The 23,870-nt window shown below is 42.0% G+C and overlaps 1 protein-coding gene across 8 annotated transcripts in view; it reads right to left on the reverse strand.

Moving 5' to 3' along the window:
- ABI1 (abl interactor 1) overlaps nucleotides 1-23,870 on the reverse strand; it is a 125,948-nt gene that overhangs the window by 16,385 nt on the left and 85,693 nt on the right. For 5 of the 8 annotated variants that reach the window (XM_045007221.1, XM_045007222.1, XM_045007219.1 and 2 more), the window contains exons 3-7: nucleotides 18,998-19,174; nucleotides 8,545-8,559; nucleotides 7,717-7,817; nucleotides 4,128-4,268; nucleotides 1,030-1,130 (exon numbers count right to left, since the gene is read on the reverse strand). In XM_045007221.1, coding sequence (XP_044863156.1) covers nucleotides 1,030-1,130; nucleotides 4,128-4,268; nucleotides 7,717-7,817; nucleotides 8,545-8,559; nucleotides 18,998-19,174 — 535 coding nt within the window. The remainder of the gene's footprint in view (nucleotides 1-1,029; nucleotides 1,131-4,127; nucleotides 4,269-7,716; nucleotides 7,818-8,544; nucleotides 8,560-18,997; nucleotides 19,175-23,870) is intronic. The other 3 variants (XM_045007220.1, XM_045007216.1, XM_045007218.1) reach the window with 1 other exon arrangement.

Genomic DNA, 23,870 nt, shown 5'->3' on the forward strand with positions numbered 1-23,870 from the left:
AGACTTTACAGTACAAGAAAATGTTCAACATTATACACACAAGCCCCAATCCTGCAAAGGGTTCTACAATTGCACACCTTCTCCTGCAGGGTGTACCTATCAATTTTACTGGGTTGCTCTGTAAGATCCATGTATGCAGATCCCTATGCAGGCCAAGAACAGCGAGTGGGCCTCAAGACTTAGTAAGAAGTGAACATTTGTAAACAAAGGAACAAGATACAACAGCAAAGTTCCACCTCAGAGTAAAAATCTGACTTGTGAATACCACCACTCTAGTTTATGAGACTTTAACTTGAATGGTCAATGTTTTGTCCAAAATAGCTTACCATGCCTATGTGACACACATTCACTAGGCCAGTGATCATGTCTTCCTTTACTATTTACCTCTTGGCTGTTACAGCCAACTACAGCACCTTCACATTGCTAAAAGAGTTCTCCAACTCAAATGGTAGAGGCGTGTGCTTTTGAAGCTGTGCGATAAGCTTTAAATGATTTTCACACTACGATTCACTTTGGTTTTAATCACACTGGTGGATGTTGTTGAATTTCACTATTGATGGTGTTTGTTTATTCCTAGGCTCTCTTTCAATCTCCTTTAGTGGTTTAATTGAAGGAAGAAGTTTGTTTAAAATTGTAAATAAAAATGTTCTAAATAGTAAGTGATAAAAATCAATAGAATATTTCAAAAAACAATTCCGATCATATGCATACAGAATGGTTGTTTCTTCTTCTCAGGACATCTAGAAATGTCTACTTGTCAACATGAGTTTGAAAGCATGGCTTCCACCTGCTCCTTACATCTTAAAAAGAAAAGACACTCCTGATTTTTTTTTAAATCATGTTACAATGTAATGGAAAAAATTGCAGCTGACTCCTTTTTTTGGCATTTTGTTGTTTGTTTTGGGAGCAATTCTCTTCCAACCTCTTCAAAAGGGAAGGGATGAGAACTTCAAGGCTCCCTTGAGATTTATGAGAAAACGTCTGAATGAGCCACATTGCAGTATTAGGTATAAAAAGAATCTCAAATACCTGGCCCAACAGTTGGTGGTGAAGGTGTAGGCACGGCAATGGGAATGCCAATACTGCTGCTTCCACTGTTCTCTCGACTGCCACTTCCTCCACTACTACCACTAAAGGGGAGGAAGAGGAGAAGACATGTCAGCACTGCTTTCCATACAGCCTTACCAACATTCATATCACTTATCTGAACAGTGACCAAATAAATTAGCTCAATTACATAAATGTGAGGAAAAAACCCCGTTCACTGACTGTTCCTGAAACCCCTATTACTTACCACCCTCAGATCATTAAATCAAAATGTATTATAACTCTAGTAGATACAGGTATCATTAGCTAAGCGGTTAGCCACTTTTTATACATCCATGGCTTTTAATTACTTATAACTACAAATGTAAGCAACTATATGAGATCTAACAGCTGTCAATCCAATGTGAATACTGTAATGGTTCCAGGCACCTTAAATTAAGTACAGTAACTCCTCACTTTATGGTGTAGTTATGTTCCTGAAAAAACGCGAAGAGAAACAATGTTAAGCAAATCCAATTTCCCCATAAGAACTAACGTAAATGGTGGGGTTAGGTTCCAGGGAATTTTTTTTTCCTATCTATATTTTATAGACATATACTATAAGTTTTAAACAAACATTTAATACTGTACACAGCAATGATGATTGTGAAGTTAGGGAGGGATATTTCCCAGGGAATGCCTTACTGCTAAATGATGAACTAGCACTCGGCTAAGCCCTCAAGGGTTAACACATTGTTAATGTTGCCTCACACTTTACAAGGCAGCACGAATGGAGGGAGGGGAGACAGCATGGCAGACAGACAGAAACACACATCCCATGTGTAGGGGAGAGAGATGTGCATTGCCCCTTTAAGTAGGCTGACACCACACTCTAAGTACCTTTCCTTTAAAGAGATCAGGAAGTTGAGACAGCAGCTGCGGCCAGCTTTCTCGGTCCTGAGCCCTGTTATGTCTCCCCCATGCTCTATATAGAGAAGGAATACGCAGGGGGCAGGAGGACACCCTGACATTAGCCCCCTTCTTCCCCTCTCCCCTCCACAGCAAGCAGGAGGCTCCGGGGAGCAGCTCCAAGGCAGAGGGCAGGAGCAGCACATGGCAGTGTGGGGGAGGGACAGCTGAACTGCTGGCAATTGTTAGCCTGCTGGGCGGCTGCTGCTGCACAGGGAACTTAGGGGAGCAGGGAGCTGTTAGGGGGGCTGCCGCTCCACCCTGGTTCCAAGCCCCCACTGGCTAGCTGCAACGACCCGCAGTGAACAAAGCAGGTGGCTGCCAAACAACATAAGGGAACATTGCGCAACTTTAAACTAGCATATTCCCTAATTGATCAGCAACTTAACAACGTAACCGGGACGACTTCAAGTGAGGAATTACTGTAACGATAAATTGGGTGTGAAAAGGGTTCAAGCATAAACTATTTGTAATTCCAGTGATATGTGCTATATGCTCAAGAAGTCTCCTTTTGCTAAATGAATACTTGTGTTCAAGGTTATTTTGAGTCATTAACAATTCTACTGCAACTAGCCCAGCCACTAGCCAGTGAGAGAACGCACTTTATGAAGAAGCCATAGAATAATTTTGATGACCTCCAAGATGTCTGCATGAAAAAGTTATTACATATTTTTCAACCCAATGGAAACTAGGGGACAGAGTAAGAATCCAAGGACAAATTAAATAAACATGCCTTTAGCCAAGACTTGTATTTACAAAGTTTCAACAGAGAATTAAACAGCTGTGGTGTAACTAAAAAGCCATTTCTACATATCCATCCTAATAAAAATATAGTAGCACTCAATGCACTTTACCATTTCTGTGCAACCATGTATAAATTGCTAGCAAGGAGTTGGGCACAGATCATTCAAAAAATCTCTTAAGACAATAACTTTTTATAGTAAAGAGAAAAATCAGTGATCTGAACTGGGAGCCAAGATAATTCCTTCAATATTAGTGTTCTGTATGCTGAAGACTAACTGCAATCTACAAAGAAGATCTTGTCAGAAAAAAAAAAAAAGATTTTATGGCTACCAATTAAACAGATTGCATCCTGGTTTATAAAACACCTTAATCTGACAATATTGTTCAATTGACAGCAAGCTGCTCAAAGATGAAGTTAACATGTTTTCCCAAAATCCATAAGGACTCCTTGAACCCCAGAACTGCCATTATGCCATTAAACATTTAAACATCAGATTGTTTCAATGACTCGCACCAATCACATCATATCTATCTTTGGGAAAATAAACCACTGTCTAAATCTTGTCTATTCAGGTAGCCACTGTCAATTTATTTCTTGCAATTTGACCAGAGATTGTATTGAAGCCTCAACAAAAAGATTTAAAGGACAAGTAGTCAATAGGTATAGAGACAGCACTACTCTCTCATCCCAAGAGATGATCTCCCCAGAGAAAGTACTGTTCTGCCAATGTGCCTCAGTATGTGGAAGCTGACTGGCGCTGCTGAACTGGTTCTGTGGATAAATTTTAGCTTCCAATACTGTCAATCTACCATGTCACAAGCAGAATTTTTCTCTGAACAATAAAAGCAAACCACACTGCTGACAGGCAAACTTCACTAAAGTATTTTCTAATCAGGAACGGCTTCCCTATACAATTAGCAGCAGTGAAAGCACTTACCTGTACATCGATCCCGGCCTAAAGTCTGAAATAAGTTATATAGTCTTGACAGATATTCCATCTCCCTATTCACTCCTATAATTTCTGAAATTTTGCCTACTCTGATGAGGCAAAAAACAATAGAAGAGAATAAGTTGTGCATTCAAAGCTGTGTGTGTGTGTGTGTGTGTGTGTGTGTGTGTGTGTGTGTGTGTGTGTGTGTATGTATTTATAAACAAAGCTTCTGTGGAATTAAATTTTAAAAAATGATACAAATGGTACTAAAGTTAACAGATCTAGAAGTACCAAAGCCAGACAGCACCATGTATAAAGAAGAATCTAAGGTATTTAAACTACACCCGTCTTCTCCATCCACCTTAGAAGAAGCCAGACAAAGCTTTGCTGAAATGCTGGTGACTGTCAGCATGCTGGTCAAGACACAACTATAGAATTAGAAGCAATGTACTCTACCTGTGTGTTCTTGGTCTCTGGTTTAAGGAAGCCGTTCTTCCTGGACTGTGTTGGCTTCCAAGTCTGGCAGGACTGGTCATGTAATCATTAGGAACAGTTGGAGGTTTAACTGGTTCCAAGGTTTTGTAAGGAGTATTTCGTCTAGTCAAATGAAAGTGGTTGGAGGAGAGAAAAAGCTTTAATTAAAGTAATGAAACAATTTGTTTTCCTAAATCTTCACTTAAGATCACTGCACAGTGATTCAACATTACCATATAGAAACTATCTCTGAAAGTGGCAAATTAAATAGGTGTTTCATTCTCAACATGTTAAAAAGTACTAATTTTAGTCACCTTCCAGGACAAATTATATTTTAAAAGGTTAAAGGGAAATTTCAGTGTCTAGGTAATATATGAAATAAAACCCACTAAAAAAAATATTTTGAAAATGCTTTCATACAGTTAAGGCAAGCTGTACGTTTCTTCAAGCTAAAAGCTAATTTAAAAACAAAAACATTAAACACATGGCCACAAAACTCTGTTCAGATTACAAACAATTGTATGCACATGCTATGCAATGCTCACTTATCTATTCCAGTACTGCTCTTCAACAGTAGTTAAGATAATGTTTACATAGAACATTGAGGGAGGTACAAATGTCCTAAAAATTACTTTTTGCTAAAGGTATTCACATTCTCACGCCAGGAGCATGTTTGGAGTCCCTGTTCCCTTTTCTGAGGGAGCTCACAGATGGGGAGGAAATGGGAGACTATAAACATCTTTAAATCATTTGTGCTGCTTCTTGTTAGATTACCACTTAAACATACATTATATTAATTCAATGGCTCGGCAATATAGTAGAACCTTACTAATTATTAGGGGGCCCATTGCAAGGTTCTGAATTTGGTGAGGTAGTAGGTAAGCAAAACACAAAAAAGCAAGGCAAATGCATCACAAAAAATGATATTCAGTAATCTGCTGTAGTTAGTTTTAATTAAGTTACTTTATATTATCCTAGTGAACATATTGTATTACACTTAGAATTCTTACAAAATGTCTCAGGAGCACTAAACCTCACTATTACTAAAACCATTCCTGATAAACAATAGCCCAGTTGTTTGTATGGATTTTGGGATTTGTGAATCAGTGAGTTTCTATCATACACAGAACTAGAGAAAGTTTTAAAATATGAGCTGCCTTTGGGCTTTTGTTGTGCCAGAAAGATCAATCATCAGAAAATGAAAGAAGTGTGTGCATCTTAATCTCTTATAACTAGAAAACACAAATATGATTGAAACTGCAAAGTAAAAAGGACTTCACTGAAGTTTTACACAGGCTTCCAATAGGAATAACCTCACAATTTAAAGAAAATAGTATGTTTACAATGGGTATTGCACTTCTGGACAAAATGTGGGGAGGAAATGGAGTAGCCCATGTTTCTATAGCTTTGTTTATTAGGACTCTCTTATATAATCTGCATATATAATTCCCCCTACTCCAGTTCCTGGGAGTTGACTTGGCTAATGGACAGAATCCAATTAAGCAAGTAGTCTTTCCACTGCTCTCAAGGCTCTGAACATTTTCTCTCAGTAGTTCCTTTCACAGAGCTCAGTCATTCCTTTTTCTCTCAATGTGGTGTTAATACCCACCACCTTCAGGTGGAACTGCAAAGGATCTCAAGCTCTCCTGCTCTTCTACATTCTAATTTAGGGCTCCTAAGCAGGCAGTGGCTGTCCATTTCCCATCACACCCTTGCTTCACTTTTTCCTGTGAGGCCTTTTCTACTTGGTCCAACTTCTTCTAGGCTTTTCCTACTCTGCCTGGGAAAAGCTGTTTCCTAGTTCTCCTAGACCTCCTGCTCCCTCCAGGTCTCTGTTATACTGAGCTCAAGCTCCTTCTTATAGATCCCTCCCACAATCACCTGGTTCCTTCTTTGTTACCTGATCTTTGGACTCTCCTCTTCCCCCGTCCAAACTACATTTCCCAGAATTCCTTTGCCTTAAAAACAGACAAGCCCCAGCAACTGGCCAGGTGGCAGTGCCTACTCTTAAGTGTGCTGCTAACATGCTCTGTTACACTCCTAAAACTGCATATTTTGTGTTGGTTTTAAATTTCTAGCAACAGTTTTCAAATGGAAAGAAAAAGAAGAAATCTTTGTGATTCTGGCAATATTTTTGCATGCGTGAGGTAAAGTAGCAGAAAATATTCTAGATGCATGCACTTTGATGCCAAAAGATAAAAGACAGCACACAACACTCAAAAAGAGAGGTAGATGTAAAAGATGCAATCCTTGCTATGTATTTTGGTTGTTCCCCCAGCCAATCATCTCTTCCCCTCAGTATCCAGGATTTCACCCATGATCTCTATCCACTGTTTCCTGAAGGATCCCAGCACACTTCACTTCACCCACAGCTGAAATACAGCACACTCTCTGGTGGGATGGTATCAATCAATCAGGTAATTGGAGCCTATGCAATATTAATCAACAGTGGGTCAAGATTCTCATTCCCATAACCCACTCCAAGCAAACAAACCAACCCTAGAGTTTGCTTTTTTTTTTAAACTAATCACAGTACATTATTACATTTTGATATATAAACAGTGACAGTGCAGCATTGAAGTGTTGCATCAGGATTAAAGTCTTCAGCGCTTCCAGAGCCCTGCAACACTCTTTTAAAGAGGGCTGTAGTTCCCCCCACTTTTCTTCCTTGGCTCTCTTGATCCCCACTATGAGCTGCCTTGTAACCAATCCCACCATTACTCAGCTCCCCAACTTGGAAAACTAACTCATCTGTAGCTGCTAAATCTGTGCCAGCCCACCAGTGCTCACATTCCATCTACCATACCTTACATGTTAAAGGCAAAGATTCAGGTGACAGTGAACAGCAACATCCATAGAAGTTTCCTGTTTAAGATCTCAACCAAAAGGCCTCACACAATAGTCCAAACAGAATCGCACTCTATATGTTCAGTGTTTTCAAGTACCACCATTTCAAAATAAATCTGTTGATGTACGGGGGTCGAACAGCAGTGAAACAGAAGCTGAAGTAGAAAGTGGTTGTGTTGAGGGGTGCAGTTCCCTCAATTAAGCATTAAAATTTTCACTCAAATGAGCAAACAAATGAGAGTTAGTGTTGCCAGTACATCCTTAACTTCTCTCCACACACACTTTCCTTAAATATTGCACAAAGCATGGAATGCATTTTCACAACTCTCCTCTGACAAGGAATCAGGAGTGAGTTAGCAACAAAATAAGATTAACACTGAAATCCTTTTGCTTTGTTAGTTTAAATGAGAACCTTAATCAAAATTCATTTGTATTAAATATGCAATAATATTTCTGCCTGATTACTATCAGAAATGAAAACAAACCTCAGCCACTTCAATCTGTAATATAAAAATACCGCCATGAAAAGATATTCTCTCAAAGGGGCTTCATTTAAAAAAAAAAGAGAACATTTCAAATGTTTTGTATGGAAAGGTGATATGTCTAACTCACTAGAGCCTAAAGGGTACTCAGAGCTCTCACATACTCACTTATCCAGGCAATATTGATATCTGCACAATTAGAATTCTCTCTTATCGAGGCTGGATGAAAGTCTCATTCTTACCCCAGAGTTCCCCGGCCTGACATAGGAGGACTTGGTGGTTTTTGTGTAGGTGGATTTGTCCTTGACAAGGTGCCAGTTCTTGCAGGCTGGTTATTTCCATGCTGAAATGAGGGGAAACATGATTTTATTTTTGTACTCAAATGCCTCTACTATTGAGAGTTATTTTTTAATGTAAGAATAGGAAGTGAGGATTCCCAGACAGCTATTGAACAGCTGGTTTTATCTACACACTAGAGAAAACAGGAAAAGGAAACAAACCCTAAACGTAAGTTTCATATTGTTTTTAACTGTCATTTTACAGCTGAAGTACATCTGAAAATTAAGCAGATGACCAGTTCATGCAAAAGTCTTCCCCTTTTCCCCTCTTTAAATTACTATTACATTCAATTTGTGTCTCAGTTCCACTGAATATTTTAAATAAAAAATTAAAGCTGACTCTACAAAACTGTCAGTCTTCGTTCGAAAGTTCTCACTCAATTTAGCTCAGCTATTTGACTAGCGCAGTCAAGCATATTGTCTGGGAAACCTCCTATAAAAAAATGTAAGTCAATAGGATCAAGGCATCTACCAAATCAGAGCAAAGCGCTACATGTGTTAGAGAAATTAATGTATCTATGTATAAATGCAAATGTCAATATATCATTGATATATTAACACATCCAGGCTAAATGTTGCAAATCTGCACTGAAGTAGAGCTTATTTAACCTAAACCTATGAAAAGCAGAGAGAAGTATAGGAGAGTACTAGCTTTCAGTTTTAATGGCTCTGCAGCCTCAACTATCAATACAATGAGGCACTGTGGGTCAAATGAGAAATGATTCTTCTTACCTTGGCTTTTAGCCACTTAACGTTGGCAAAAAAAAGGGGGGGAAAGCAGAAATTAATAGCAGATCTATCACAACTGACAGGACAACTTTTTTTTTTTTTTTTTTAAACAATAGTGATTCATTTCCCTAACAACAACTTACATTGCAACCCAGGTATGCTGTTAAAGATCTCATAAGCAGTCACAGGACAAACATCACAATTAATAGGCATCTCCAAACGAAACACTTAAGAAACTTACAATTATTATCCTCGTGGCCAGCAAAAAAGGGACACATGCCTCTTGCCAGCCTTAAGTTTCTAACACCAGTTTAAAATGTTTGGTTGACACTAATCCAAGACCAAGAACATTGTATAGTTATGGTTTTGATATTTTATACATTCCCTATACAATCTCTATCACACATTACAGAATGTATTAAACCATCAGTAAGTACTTTGGGAATAGAACCCAGAATGGAGAAGTCCTACCTGCTGCACTGAACGGCAAAGAATGAAAGGAATTCTCAGACTGGATATGCAGCAGAGCCTTTCACCCCTCTAGGTTGCTGCTTGAAATCTAACCCAGGGCAGTAATGCAGCAGTGCCAGCTCTTATGATTTTATTGCCAGCATCAAAATAATTAGTATTTATCTTGAAGTTCTGACTTTTGGAGTCAGATCTCCGCTTTCGTTTAAAAAAGTAGTATGTTTCTAGCCCTCATGGTTGCAAAGGAAAGCATAAAAATGTGACTTCAGGTTATCCTAAAGGCTTAAAAATAAATAAATAAATAAAAAAGCACAAAATATATTTTTTTAAATTAAATTAATGATTTGGGGGGGCCATCCTTGGCCAATTGGGGGCAGCAGTTTACACATCTCTCATTCAATATCGAAATGTCGAGTGGGGATAAGCCACGAAGGGCCTTGAAAATGAAGACAAGTGTATTATGTTTGATACAGAAGGGGAAGCCAATGGAGGGTTTAAATAGAAAACAATGGTCAAAGTGACGGGCAAAGAGAACAATCTTTCCAGCAGCACTCTGAATAGATACGAGCATGACAAAGTTACATTTGTCAAGGCCAGAGAAAAGGATGTTGCAGTAATCGACATGTGAGATGAGGAGAACCTGGGCATGACTTAGCAGTAAAGATGAATAGGAAAGGCCACATCTTAAAAGATATGATGCAGAAAGAATTGGCATAGCCTGGACATGAGGACATTGAAAGAGGTCTGAGTCAAAAATGATGCCCAGGTTACAGGCTCGAATGTTAGGTAGGATGGTGGAGTTGGCAACAGCAATAAAGTAAGGAAGTGGGGGGAAATTAAGAGCTCTGTCTTGCCTATGTTGAACTTGAGCTGACAGATGGACTTTCACAAGATCTCAGAGACAGGCCAAAATTAGTTTGGACGGAAGGAGACAGGTAGCTCTATGAGTCAGGACAGAGATAGTAGTTGAATTTGTGTATGGGGATAATATTACCCATAGATGAAGTATAAAGGGATAAGAGAAGGGGAGAGCCATGTAGAACCCCCACAGAAAGTCGAAGGGGAATCCTCTGAAGATTGTGCTGAAGGACAAATTAGAGAGGTAAGAGAACCAAGAGAGGCCAGAGTCCTGGAAGCTAAGTAATTAGGCATTTAGTGTGTGTTCTGTGCCATGGGGTGGGTGTTTCCAGGTTAGGACTATTACCTCAACTCGCCACAAGCAGCTTTAGAAGAAATTTCGTTGAGGTTTTTTTTTTTTTGCATGTCTGTCAGCCAGTCCCCAGATTCTAGTTTAAACATGGGATATAAGAATGATCACAGAACAAGGCCACTGCTAAGGAACTCAGCCCACTGGAGGCTGCAATATGGGTTTTACTGTTGTGGTCTAATGATCGAGGAAATGAGTTGGGCCTTTCATTGGCACTATGCCTTAACAAACCCCACCCTTTGATGTGTCAGTAACCAAGAGGGTGTGCTGACATTGTTATAGGGTGGCTGGCCTCTTTAAAGGGATGATGGACCCAGCCTACCCATGAAACAACTAGCTCACCTCCCTAGGGAGTGAGAAGCAGTCAGGTCATGTGACTTGTGGATCATGTGGCTTAATTAGGCTTGTTAGGGAAAAATAAGGAGGCCTAGGGTGGAACAGAGCTTTTTTCTCTCATCAGGGAAAAGGAGGAAGACTCCAGGAAGGATGCCTAGGGTAGTTACTGCTGACCAAAAGAGCAGAGAGTAAGCCAAAAGGAACCCAGGAGAGACACTCAGCCAGAGGGCTTTATGAAGAGTGTCTGACTAAGAGAGAGACAAGACCCTCAAGATGGAGGAGCTAGGCCCAGATTGAGGCTGGGCTATAGACTCTGAGATTGCAATCTTTGGGGTTTTTGGACTGGTATACCCCAGAAACAGTGGACTTTCGTTAAATGGCTTAGCCAGAGGGCCAAGTCACTGGAGCAGCCAAACCAGGCTGTGGGGGGGAGGTGTTTCAGGAGCCCTGCCAAGAGAGAAACTAAGACAGGGTGCCACAGAGCCACTCCAGGCTACAAAGGGTGCTCAGGAGCTGGCTGTCCCATTACAGTAAGCCAAGTCACTTGACAGCACCAGCATCTCAGAGGTAGTGGCACAAAGGTACAAATGTACCTTTAATTCCAACCTAAGAAATGGTAATAGGGGAACATTAGTCATGATGAAGAGAATCAGGATGCCACTTTTCAAATTATAAACTGTACTTGAAAAATGGAGATTAGTGAACAGAGTATAAAGCCCCTAACATGCAGATAAATACATTTAGTGAAGTGGACAATGGCCAAACAAAACAAAAAAAAAACCCACCACCTTGAGTACAAGAGACTTGAGAAGGAATCCTGGTCCCACTGAAATCAATGGGAGTTTTACCAAATACTTCAATAGGGGTATGATTTCACCCTTGAATTCTACAATTCCATGTTAAGGAAGTCTCTTAATATAGTGTATTTGTCTGTACAAGAAGATTGCAATTTCCTCTATGTACACTGTTCACTGTACTTGCCATTACTCCAACAACTGAATTTAAAATGTACCCTACCATACCTACAGGGTTACAGAAAGTAGTAAAACTGATGGATTTAAACCCTTTAAAGGAAACTGCAGTCAGTCCAATCCGATAGTATTTTATTGCCTACTTTAAAAAAAGCTTACAGATTAGCTAACCTTAGATGTTCCTTTCACCAATAATCAGCCAATTGCACTAGAAAATCCAAGATTGTTCTTGACTACTCAACTAACCATTTTTAGCCATTTTCCTTATTACTCAAATGAGAATATCAGGGGCAGCCCTACACCAAAACAGCAAAAGTATGGCCTGAGACACATTTTGGGGAACCCCTGCTGCTATTATATCTGTGGCCAAAGAACCCATTTCTTCTGCAGACCTATGAATCCTCCCTAAGTAGCATGTTGTACACATGGATCCCCTCCCTACTTTTCTGGTGGAGTACCCGGATCAATTTTGGAGCATCACATAATATAGTATTGGTATTAATGAAGAGTCACAAGCAGCCAGGGGCTATCTTGGTAGGTGGGAACTGACGCATCATGAACAGGTGCTCACACATTGCTTCTCACTGGGCTCCTGAAAACTCAGGGATGAACCTAGAAAAAGATATGGCTAACAACCCAGAGGGTTCTCTTCCTGACTCCTACATGTGATCTGCATTCTGGAATTGGGGATTTTTAGTCCTAGTTCTGCCATTAATTTTTGGGGCTTTAAGCAAATCACACTGTCTCTAAGTTTCCTTATGAGTAAAATGGAGGATAATACTTAGCTCTTGCCTCACAGGCTGTTCTGAGACCCAAAAAGACAATGTCAGGTCAATATAGGCTCTAAAACAAATCATCTACAAAAGTAAACATCAGTAGAAAGATTCCATAATATTTTATTATTTTAGTGGAACTTTATTTTTAGATTAGCAATATGCCATATATTGTTTGCAATCCAGTAGTTACAGATTCCTGTTAATGCCGTGTAACCAGAAAGTGAAATCTAAGCAGATGCAGACGATGAACAAAAGGGATAGTACTTTTGTTGTCCAAGTAAACAAAAATCCAGTTGGCTTTTTTAGATTTTCCTTTATTACTCTAAGCTATTATTAGCAGTACAAGAAAGAAAATTTGTTTTTGAATTATGTTCAACTTTTATGTCTCTGAAATGTTTGTAAAACATGTAAAATAAATGTTTGGCTTGAGATCCTCAGATGAATGGTTCTCTATTAGGGGAACATTATATTATGTTTATATTTTTTAAAAACATTTCAGTATCACTGACTCCAAGCATTCAAAATCATGAGTCAGGCTCCAAAACTCAAGAGCTTGGCTTACAAAACAATAGGGTTTTTTTTTTGTTTTTTTAATAGCGTGGTGCTTTGTTTTTTGTTATTGTTTGGGGGGGGGGAGATTAGTTAGCTTCTAGTTTTGTCTTTCAGGATTCATGCTTCCAAGATTTTCTCTGCAACCATGAACTTTTTTTTAGAAACTTACTTAACAAAAAATAAATCTAAAGCTGAGATTCTCACTTTAAGAAAAACACCAAATTAACTTTAAGCACCAGCTATCATGAGCCTTATGATAAAGATATCAGCATTGGCAACACTCATGTTTATTTTTAACCTCAGTGTCCTTTACCCTACAGCAATATGTATTGTTTGATAGTGACCCTCTGAATGTTAACATGGCAGCAATGCAATTGGCAAAATGACACGAAGTGCTAGTGTCTGACACTAACCAATACCAGGAACAAGGAGAATTCAGAGTCTCAGGATCAGAATCATTGGCTGCTTCTAGAAGTGCCTATTTAAATCTTTTTAATAAATCTCTACAAAAATAGTTAATGCCCAGCTGGATCCAACATAAAAGGCCTTTCCCTACAGGGGAGAAAAAACAGCAGGTGCACAGAAATCTTTTCCTCATAGTCTTGTCTTTTGTTCTCTGTTTTATGCGGTAGGTATAATCATGAAGAACATAAGTGACTAAGCTGGTACATGGCAAGCATTCACAGATGTTGAAAAATCAAACCCACTTCTCATATTTCAGTACTACGGGATTTGGAGCCTCCATCTCCAGTTTAAATGTTCTCCTTTCCCTATCCCCTGCATCTTTCTTGGGTCCATGACTGATTAATCAATCTTCACCTTGTCACAAGTGCCTCATATCTAGGAGATTTTAAAATTCTTCCAAAGTCTCCACTTAAGGTGCTCAGTCTTCCTGTAATTTTTAAAAAATAATTACTAGTTTTATACAATAAACTCAATCAATTTTAACTACTGGACAATTCATTTAGTGAGTGTTAAACACATTATCTACATTTAGCATAAGAAATCGTTTCCATTTCTGCTTTAACCTTCATTTTACAATCAAATGGACTGAGACACTCTGATAGCGCCAATTCTACCTGCCTTTCATTCTTCACACAGAATATTTTAAAATTCTAGCAGGGCTGCTAGACAGGCATAATTCTTTTCAGCAACATTCTTTTTTTAAGCCCTGGGATTTTCTGTATGGATAGCAGCATTTGACCTATTTTTTCCTTCACAAAACAAAAGGAAGAGAATGGAAGAATGGTTAAATTAGCTTGTGTCTAATTTTTTTAAGTTACTAAGTCTTCATACATGTCATGATAGGTTCTGATTTACATGGGGTTGAGGAGGGAATGACTTCAGTTGTGTCCCCCTGCCTTCATCCCCAGAGGATGGTCACTAAGTGACTATTTAGTATCTAACAGATTGGCAAAATCCGCTTGTGTGTACATTTCTTGCAGCCATTTACACACAATGTTTGTTCAATGAAAAGAGAAGTGAGCCATGTTACGTCTAATCACAAGTGCAACAGTTTAAAAAAAAAACCCACTGCCCACGTATGAGGCATCAAAATCAAACTTATGGTATCCCTGGGCTCACTGTTCCCATCCCAGGAAAAATGGATGCATTGCAACTGGAACAGAATACTTAGCACTGCCCCCTCCAAAGGGAGAGGTTTGAGCATTGTGGAGTAGAGATATGGAGACAGCCTGAAAAACTCTCAGACCCACAAGCCAATAAGAGTATAATTAGGTAGATCCTGGGCCATTTTAGGGGTGACCTGTCCCTGTGTGTTAACTGTGGACTCTGGATCCCACACAGCACCCAGGTTCCTTAAGGATCTGGGCTGCCGCTGACTAACTCCCCCCAATGGTAGTGTAGCCTCTTGGTACATAAACTGTGGCAGGCAGTTTGTACTACTAGAAGCATCAACTCCCTCAGTGATTTCCCCAGCAGGAGGGAAATATACTATGGAGAACAGCTGCTGCCTATCTTCTCCCTCCCCCATCAGCAGAGCATCAACCACACAACAGCTGCTGATCTCATGAGCTCAGAGGGAGGGAGAAATACACAGAGCAGAGCCCTTCCTCATGCCCCTCCATACATGTTCCTGCTTTTGCTTCTCTCCTTCTGCATGATGATCCACTCCCTATTCCCAGGGTGAGACTCAAAATAAAGTGTGAGAAACTTTTGTCCCATTAGGGAAGGGCATACAGAAACAAATGCTTTGGGAGAGAGAAGTATTTGAGTAGTTCCAGTACCAGCTTCGTTTCTTTTTTTTTTTAATTCAATAAATGAGAATCAAACAAAACAGTTCTGGTATTGCTCATTGCAATATACTTTTGAAATTATTTTTAAATGCCTTAAAAATTCTCACACAGACATTAGAAATCAGAACTGTACAGGCTATGGTTCCATATTTATTCTGGTGGCCTCATGTTTTCCTTCCTGTTTCCTTACCATCTCCCCCATTTTGTTCCTACCTCCACCAAGACAAAATGAAGTCACACAAACAGTGATAACTTAGCCCTTATAAAGGATGTTGTTGCGCTGTTTGAACATTAGTTAACACTTACCCAATAGTTACCTCATTTGTAAATATCATGCCCAATTTTATTGAGGAAAAAGAATGTATGAACAGGGCAAAATATACAGTTGGTCAATCTGTGGGTAAACTGGGATTAGAACTACAATTTCTGGTTTTGTCAGGAAATCATGCCACTTCCAAGGCCCTAGTATCCATCAATACTTTATGGATGAATTTGTGGTCAAGAGTATAGGATTGACAGCAGTAAAGTCTGATATCCTCTTTATCCATATATTGGGTATTGTAGCAGGGTAGTCACCCCGCCCCTGCCCGAAGGGGTTAAAAACAGCCCTGGAGAGGGCTGTGGCTGGGGAAAGGATGATTGGGGAAGCAGCTTCAGCTGGGGCCACGCCCCAATCAGGCCACAGTTGGCCCTATAAAAGGGGCTGCTAGCCAGAGCTCAAGAGTCTCTCTCTAGCTGTTGAGGGAGATGGGCCTGGCTGCTGCGAGCTGAGCAAGGTACCTGCAGTGTAGCAGGGCTGGGGGAAGGCCAGAGGAGCTGGGGAGCTCCAGCCTGGAAACCCCCCAGGCTGCAGGCCTTGATAAAGGCCGCAAAGGTACTGGGGTTGCAGAGCGGCAGCCCACGGGAGGCAAAGGCAACAGGTCCAAACTCTCCATGCTGATGATGAATGGCTTGTATGCTGCAGTCGGCCCCAGTGAACAGGGGGGCTAGATAGTGACTGGCAGTAGCCACAGACTGAGGCGAGGTGGGGGATAGAGAGTTGGGGGTTCCCCAGGGAGAGGAGACCCCCAAGTTGTAGGGGTACTGCCAGGGGGCAGAACCCCTAGGCAAAGGGGCACCAGGGTCCAGGACATGGGGGCCAGCGGCAAGCAGAGCATCGGCCTGCAGTGGGCGCTCCGGAGGGTGGAAAAGCTAATTCTCTGAAAGACCAGCAGGAAGCACCGCAGCGGTGAGTCAGGTCCTGTCACAGGTATGCTGAAGAATTTGCAATGCAGCTTTCTCCATTCCTGCCACTAACCATGTCAGCCCCAATTTGACAGAACCACTCTGGTTAGGTTTGAGAGATGGCTCTGTGTTGGGAGCTCAAGCTTTTCTAGCTTTTAACAACAATGTCAAATATCAATGGCCATTTTACTATGCGAACTCCTGCTGACTGGGAACTGATCTGAGGCTGTCAATTCAATTTCAAGTAGAAATCTGAAGTGGGACCCAGAAGTGGAAAGCTTTTTGCACTAAGCCATCTATCCTCTTTATATCCAAGACTGAAGGCAGAACATTCAACCTCCTTTGCAGCTACAATGAGTACCACATCCTAGGAGACAGTGAGACATACCAGTTAGGTGTCTATAATAGCAGTCTCTCTGGGTGAGATACATACAGCTACTGAAGTGGTTGGGTTGAGGTCTATGTTTATGGAGTGGAAGGCTATGGATGTCGTTTCCAATAGCAGATGCGTAAGGTTTACCTGGCAATTATGGTATTTGCATAATGAATCCATGTGGTAGAGACATGGGCATCATCTTTTCACACACACAGCCATTGTCCCATCGCCTATAGCAGAATTGATAGCATGGCAGTAGGCCAATCACACAGTGAAGAAACAAAAGTAAGATATAGTCAACATAGTACACTACAAATCAAGGCCACTAAACTTCAGGTTTCTAGTAAAGTCAATTTTCCATAATGAGGTTAATTAGTTAGATGGCAAAAACTACCATTGAAACTTGTATAAAATTGCGAAGAGCCTTTTAAAAAAAAAAGCCATTTGCCCAGTGAACAGAAGACTATCAGTTCCAAAGGGCAGGCTATTTTTTTTCCTAGCTGAAGCTGAACATGTTACTAAAATAGACATGCCAAAATAAAAGTGTACAAATGGGAGAAAGCTGCTATTACTATGTAACAGCATTGGAATCTAAACCAAACATCTAGCTTATGAGGCTCAAGGACACACACCCCTCAATAATGCAGCAGCAGCAGCTAATTGATTAGTCTATTTTATGGTCTTTTAGATAGTCTATCACTCTGGTATCTAAACGGTGAACTGAGAGTGGCATTGGAAACATGGATTCTGATACTTCTCCAGTGCCTCAAGCTACCTTCTCTCACATGCAAGGGGCCCTAAATGAAAGGTGACTAACTTCTATGAGGTCAAATGGATTCCTTTGTATGGTTGCTCTTTTATGTTCCAACACTGTATGTTTCATCTGCTCTGCATCACTGTACCAATATAAAGCAGCCCTAAGCCCACTGAATCTGGCTCGCAGGGTACGTCTACACTGCAATTAGACACCCACAGCTGGACCATGCCAACTCTCAGGGCTCGGATTCAGGGACTGTTTAATTGTGGTGTAGATGTTCAGACTCAGGTTGCAGCCCAAGCTCTGGGACCCTCCCACCTCACAGGGTCCTACAACCCGGGTTCCAGCCCGGGTGTGAACATCTACACGGCAATTCAACAGTCCCTTAGCCCGAGCCCTGCGAATCTAAGTCAGCTGGCATGGGCCAGCTTGCAGGTTTTTAATTGCAGTGTAGACATCCCCTCAGAGGTTCTCTGCTGTGTAGTGAGATCCTCAGGCACTACAGGGCCCCCTAACAGCTCCTACGCCCCGAGGCTGTTGACAGCTGTCACAGGTTAAAGCAGTCGTCTTCACTGTGCTTAGCTGTTGCTAAGCAACCCCAAGATCACTGAAATGCCAAGGACACCTTGGCACCTCCTCATTTCCCTCCATCTGTGGTGATTACTTCTCTGCCACAGACAAGGATCTAGTCCTTAGAGCTGAGCACTACAGAAAGCCACTTCAAGATTGATGCAGCTGCTTTCCTGACTGACTAGCATACACAAATCCTTATTTGGATACAAGGCCCTGAATAAAAGCTTTTAAAGGTAAGTCAGGGGAATACTGCAATTAACTGAATGTACTATCATGTCAGCTAAGGAAAAATAAAACCAGACAAGGAAAGATTCCCAGATGGTAAAAGGTACCATGTTGATTAGTCTTACCTAACTCTCCTGCGGCCACCTGTTGTACCCAAAAAGCTGAGTTTGGTCAAGACACTTATATACATGGAGGAAGATTTCCAAATGAACAAATGAAAAGTGAAGCATCAACTCCCACTGATTTTTCAATGGGGGGGGTGCCTGTTGTGCCTTCAAAAAAAACCTCCCCCTAATGAAGTCTCCAGCCATCAAGTTTGCCCATGACCTAGTTTTTTTTTTTAATTCTTAATTTAAACAAAAGTGGGAGTGTAGGAGAAGAAAGGGATAAAAAGGACTTTTGCAGCACTTTTTTTAAACTAAGGAATGTTTTTCATAACAAGTCAGTCATGTCCCTTTTTCTGACCAGTCAGTGCAATTGCATTGTTATGAAATATCCATTATCAGAATCATGAGCCATTATTTCCTGGTTTGTGGTTACTTCAGGCAGTCACAAGTTTATAAGCAGAAATTGCTCAAGACCTCAACATAAATATCTCACTTTGTGCCTGCGCTGCTCCTGGGTACATTTGTATCAACTCCTCACAGCAGCACCAAGAACTAAGTATTTTAATCTCAATTAAAATTTCTACTGCATTCAGTTCAAATAAGTCTTCAAAATTTACATGAATTCTCACCTTTACTCCATGGCCGACATCATCCAGCACGGTATAGTCGATAGGTTTTCGAATGTACCTTACAGGACGCTCCATGTTTGCCGGCGCTATAATTTTATGAGTTCTTGATGTGTTCTTATTGGTTGTCAAAATACCTATCTCTCTGCGAGCCACTTTCTCTTTATGGATGTCCACAGTCTAAATTTAAAACAGAAAAGGATGTTTTATTTAAAGATGTGCCTAAACATTCAAGTCAAAATCAATTAAACAATCTGAATTATTAAATTAATAGCACTTGAAACAAACTACTTTATTAAGGAACTCACTAAAATAAGGAAAACTTTGCAAAAAAAATTTAGAGTAATAAACAAGATCCTTGTTTTAAAAATAAAATAATTACACTCTGCGGAATAACAATGCAGTTCCAAGTAAGAATAGTAGTAACGAAGTGATCTATTATAAAATTTTTGATTTTCAAAACACACCTTATAGATATTACTGGATTAACCACGCTCATTACCCTTATAATTGACATTAGTGATCACTAATTTCATTTTTACAGATGAGAAATGAAGACAAAAATTAAGTGACTTGCCCCAAGCCACCAATACTCTCTCAAGCCACCAACTTACTACAACAAAAAGACAGTTTCCTTGCCACTAACGTTTTAGCTACCTTCTGTGCCTGCTCCAAATTTTGTCTTTACCAAAGAAAATGGATCCAAAGCTGAACACTGTCTATTGTATGCCTTAAATAGGGCATCAATCTCTACTCAGAATGGAGATTTGGTTTGGTGGATCCAACCCCTGGAATTAAATTCCAAGGGGTGGGGTGGAGGTGGTGGGTGAAGGGTTACGCCTGTACTGTGCTCCACCAATTTAGAGGGCAAGGACCAAATAAGTAGAGGCAATACAGACTATAGGACCCTGACCCTGCAATTTGAAGGAGCAAACTAATTTTGATGGCATAAAACAAGCCTCTCTTCACATAAGCTGGGCATTATTTAACTCCTAGCTGAGGGAACCAAATTAAAAGGCCAAGGATATAGAGCAACAATCAGAACCCAGGAGAGCAAGAGAGTGAAAAAGAGCAAGAAGAGTCTTGTCTGTCAGTACTTGCTTGGATCAGTCTCCAGAAACAGTCATCTGCCCCAATCAAAACCAGTATTGTGCTGCATACGCGGTGTTTAGTAAAGTGGAAACAAGCATCCAGATGAATCATAAAATCAGTTTTGTATTCAAAAGCAATTTTCCACCATCTAATCATGCCCAACATATAAGCACCCAAGAGGTCAACAGATCCTAAGAAAACAGGTACATTTACACTGTAAAACAAAAAACAACACTTCCCCCACAGCAGTGGGTGACAGAGCCTGGGTCAGTTCACTCAGGATTGTGCTACAGGGCTAAAAATAGCAGTGTAGACATTCCTGCTTGGGCTGAAGCTTGAGTTCTGAAACCCTCCCACCATTGCCAGGTTTCAGAACACACTTTTTTCCCTTTCCCCCCCCCCCTCTTTTTTTTTTTTTTTTTTTTTTTTTAATATTACAGATTTACCTTAACTCTTTGTTGACTAAGCATACAGAGGTGATTTTCAAATGCTTGCAATAGAAGAACAGATTTAGTCAACTGAATTCTAGTATGTGCTTAAATCATCTTGAGCTCTTTGGAGTTATAGTAGAAGGAACAAAAACCTCTCTCAGCAGTTTCTATACCCTATTAAAAAATCGCAAACTAGGATGCAAGGTAAGTGGAGGAGGAACTTAAAAGAAGCAAAGTCTAGTGATCTTGTTTTCACAGCCTCAGACTGAATAATAGATGGCTTGCAAAAGACCGTTACCTTTTCTGTAACTGGTGTTCTTCAAGATGTGTTGCTCATGTCTATTCCACAATAGGTGTGTGTGCTCACCATATGCACCGGTGCCGGAAGTTTTTCCCTTAGCAATACCTATAGGGGAGCACCCCTAGCAACCACTGGAGTGGCGCTGCTATGGAACGTTATAAGGGGCGCTGCGCACTCCCCCAACCCTCAGTTCCTTCTTGCCAGACAACTCCGACAGTGGGGAAGGAGGGCAAGATGTGGAATAGACATGAGCAACACATCTTGAAGAACACCAGTTATGGAAAAGGTAACGGTCTTTTCTTCAAGTGATTGCTCATGTGCATTCCACAATAGGTGATTCCAAACTATATCCTGTTTGAGGTGGGCAGGAGTTCAGACACTCAGGATGGAGCACTGCCCTGCCAAACCCAGCGTCCTCCCTAGTTTGGGAGACTATCGCATAATACGAGGTGAACATGTGGACCGATGACCATGTCCTACAAATGTCCTGAATAGGGACATGAGCCAGAAAGGCAGCTGACAAGGCTTGCGCCCTTGTCGAGTACACCCTCACAAATCGGCGGCAGGGGAACCCGTCAGGTCATAACAAGTACAGATACATGAAGTGATCTAGTTGGAGAGCTGCTGATTGGAAAATTGGCTGACCTTTCATGCGCATGGCAGTAGCGATGAACAGTTGCAAAGACTTCCTGAATCGTTTTGTACGTTCCAGGTAAAAGGCCAGAGCCCGTCTCACATCTAGCATGTGAAGGTGGTGCTCCTCAGTGGACGCTTGGTGCTTGGGACAGAGCACCAGCAGGAAAGTGTCCTGGCCCATATGATGGGCGGAGACCACCTTAGGGAGGAAAGAAGGGTGTGGGTGGAGCTGGAACTTATCCTTATGGAATACTGTGTTCAGAGCCCGAAGCTCTGAGACCCTTCTAGCAGACGTGATCACCACAAGGCTACTGTCCATGAGAGGTGGGACCAGGAGAATGTAGCAAGTGGCTCAAATGGAGGCCTTGTTAGCCTGGCCAGCATGAAGTTCAGGTCCCACTGAGGGATCAGGGGTCTAACGTAAGGAAAGAGGCGATCCAAGCCCTTAAGGAATCGACCGGTCATGGCATGAGAGAATATAGTGTGGCCCTGTACTGGCAGGTGGAAAGCCGATATGGCTGCCAGATGCACCTTGACAGACAAGGGCACTAGGCCCTGGGCTCTGAAATGAAGGAGGTAATCCAGTATAAACTGGATCAGAGCAGCCACTGGCAACACGCCCCGATCTGCGGCCCCCCGGGAAAACAGAGACCATTTTGCCAGGCAGGGCCGCCCAGAGGATTCCGGGGGCCCGGGGTCTTCGGCGGCGGGGGGCCCCTTCCGTTCCGGGACCCGCCGCCAAAGTGCCCCGAAGACCCGCGGCGGGAGCCCCCCCCCGCCGAATTACCTCCGAAGCGCAGCCCGGTCTTCAGGCCCGGGTTCAGGCACAGTGAGAACTTTGTCCATCCTGTCTCTGGACTGGGAGAATGTCGAGGCCAATCAGAGCTGAAGGGGCTGCATCCTGACTCTGGCGTGACGAACGGCGTATGTGCATGCCAACATATGACCTAGGAGATGGAGGCACACTCTGGCAGTAGTCACGGGAAACCTCGTAACCACCCCGATGAGCTCCAGCAAGGTTTAGAATCTGTCTGGGGGGAGGGAGGCAGGCAGGCTGGCTCTGGCCGATGCCACATCCAGAATCATGCCAATGAACTCTATGCATTGCACCAGTACCAATGTGGATTTGGTGCTGTTAACCAGCAGCCCCAGTGTGGTGCACGAGGACAGAAGGAGTGTTATATGGTTCTGTACCTGTGATCTGGAGCTGCCTTTGACCAGCCAGTCAGTCATTGAGGTAGGGAAAAATCTGGACCCCTGGATGCCTGAGGTAGGCCACAACCACAGACACTTTGTGAAGACTTTGGGTGCCATCAAGAGGCCAAATGAGAGGACAGTGAACTGGTAGTGTTCCTGTCCTACCGCGAAGCGGAGGAAATGCCTGTGGCCCTTGAATATGTGAATGTGGAAGTACGAGACTTAAAAGATCCACAAGTTTTGCAGCGGTCGCTGAGGTGGGTTCCCCCAGACAGCATAAACAGTCAGTGTGCAGATCAGTCATGGGCATAGTTCACCGGGGGAAGGAGACCAAAGCCCTGAGGTAAGTGGGGAAAGGGGATACCGGGAGGAAGCACGAGCAGGAGAGTGCAAGAGGGGAGGACTCCTGTCTCAGACAGAGAAAGCGGGACAATCAGCGAGTTATCCTAAGTCCCTATACACAAATGCAAGAAGCCTGGGAAATAAGCAGGGAGAACTGGAAGTCCTGGCACAGTCAAGGAACTATGATGTGATTGGAACAACAGACTTGGTGGGATAACTCACATGACTGGAGTATTGTCATGGATGGATATAAACTGTTCAGGAAGGACAAGCTAGGCAACAAAGGAGGGGGCATTGCATTGTATGCAAGAGAGCGATATGACTGCTCAGAGCTCCGGTATGAAACTGCAGAAAAATCTGAGAGTCTCTGAATTAAGTTTAGAAGTGTGAGGAACACGGTTGATGTCGTGGTGGGAGTCTGCTATAGACCACCAGACCAGGGGGGGATGAGGCTTTCTTCCAGCAACTAACAGAAGTTACTAGATCGCAGGCCCTGGTTCTCATGGGAGACTTTAATCAACCTGATATCTGCTGGGAGAGCAATACAGCAGTGCACAGACAATCCAAGAAGTTTTTGGAAAGTGTAGGGGACAATTTCCTGGTGCAAGTACTGGAGGAACCAACTAGGGGCAGAGCTCTTCTTGACCTGTTGCTCACAAACTGGGAAGAATTAGTAGAGGAAGCAAAAGAGGATGGGAACCTGGGAGGCAGTGACCATGAGATGGTCAAGTTCAGGATCCTGACACAAGGAAGAAAGGAGAGCAGCAGAATATGGACCCTGGGACTTCACAAAAGCAGACTGAATCCCTCAGGGAACTGAGGGGCAGGATCCCCTGGGAGAACAACATGAGGGGGAAAGGAGTCCAGGAGAGCTGGC

The sequence above is a fragment of the Mauremys mutica genome, chromosome 2 (assembly GCF_020497125.1).
Source record: "Mauremys mutica isolate MM-2020 ecotype Southern chromosome 2, ASM2049712v1, whole genome shotgun sequence".
Taxonomy (NCBI): domain Eukaryota; kingdom Metazoa; phylum Chordata; order Testudines; family Geoemydidae; genus Mauremys; species Mauremys mutica.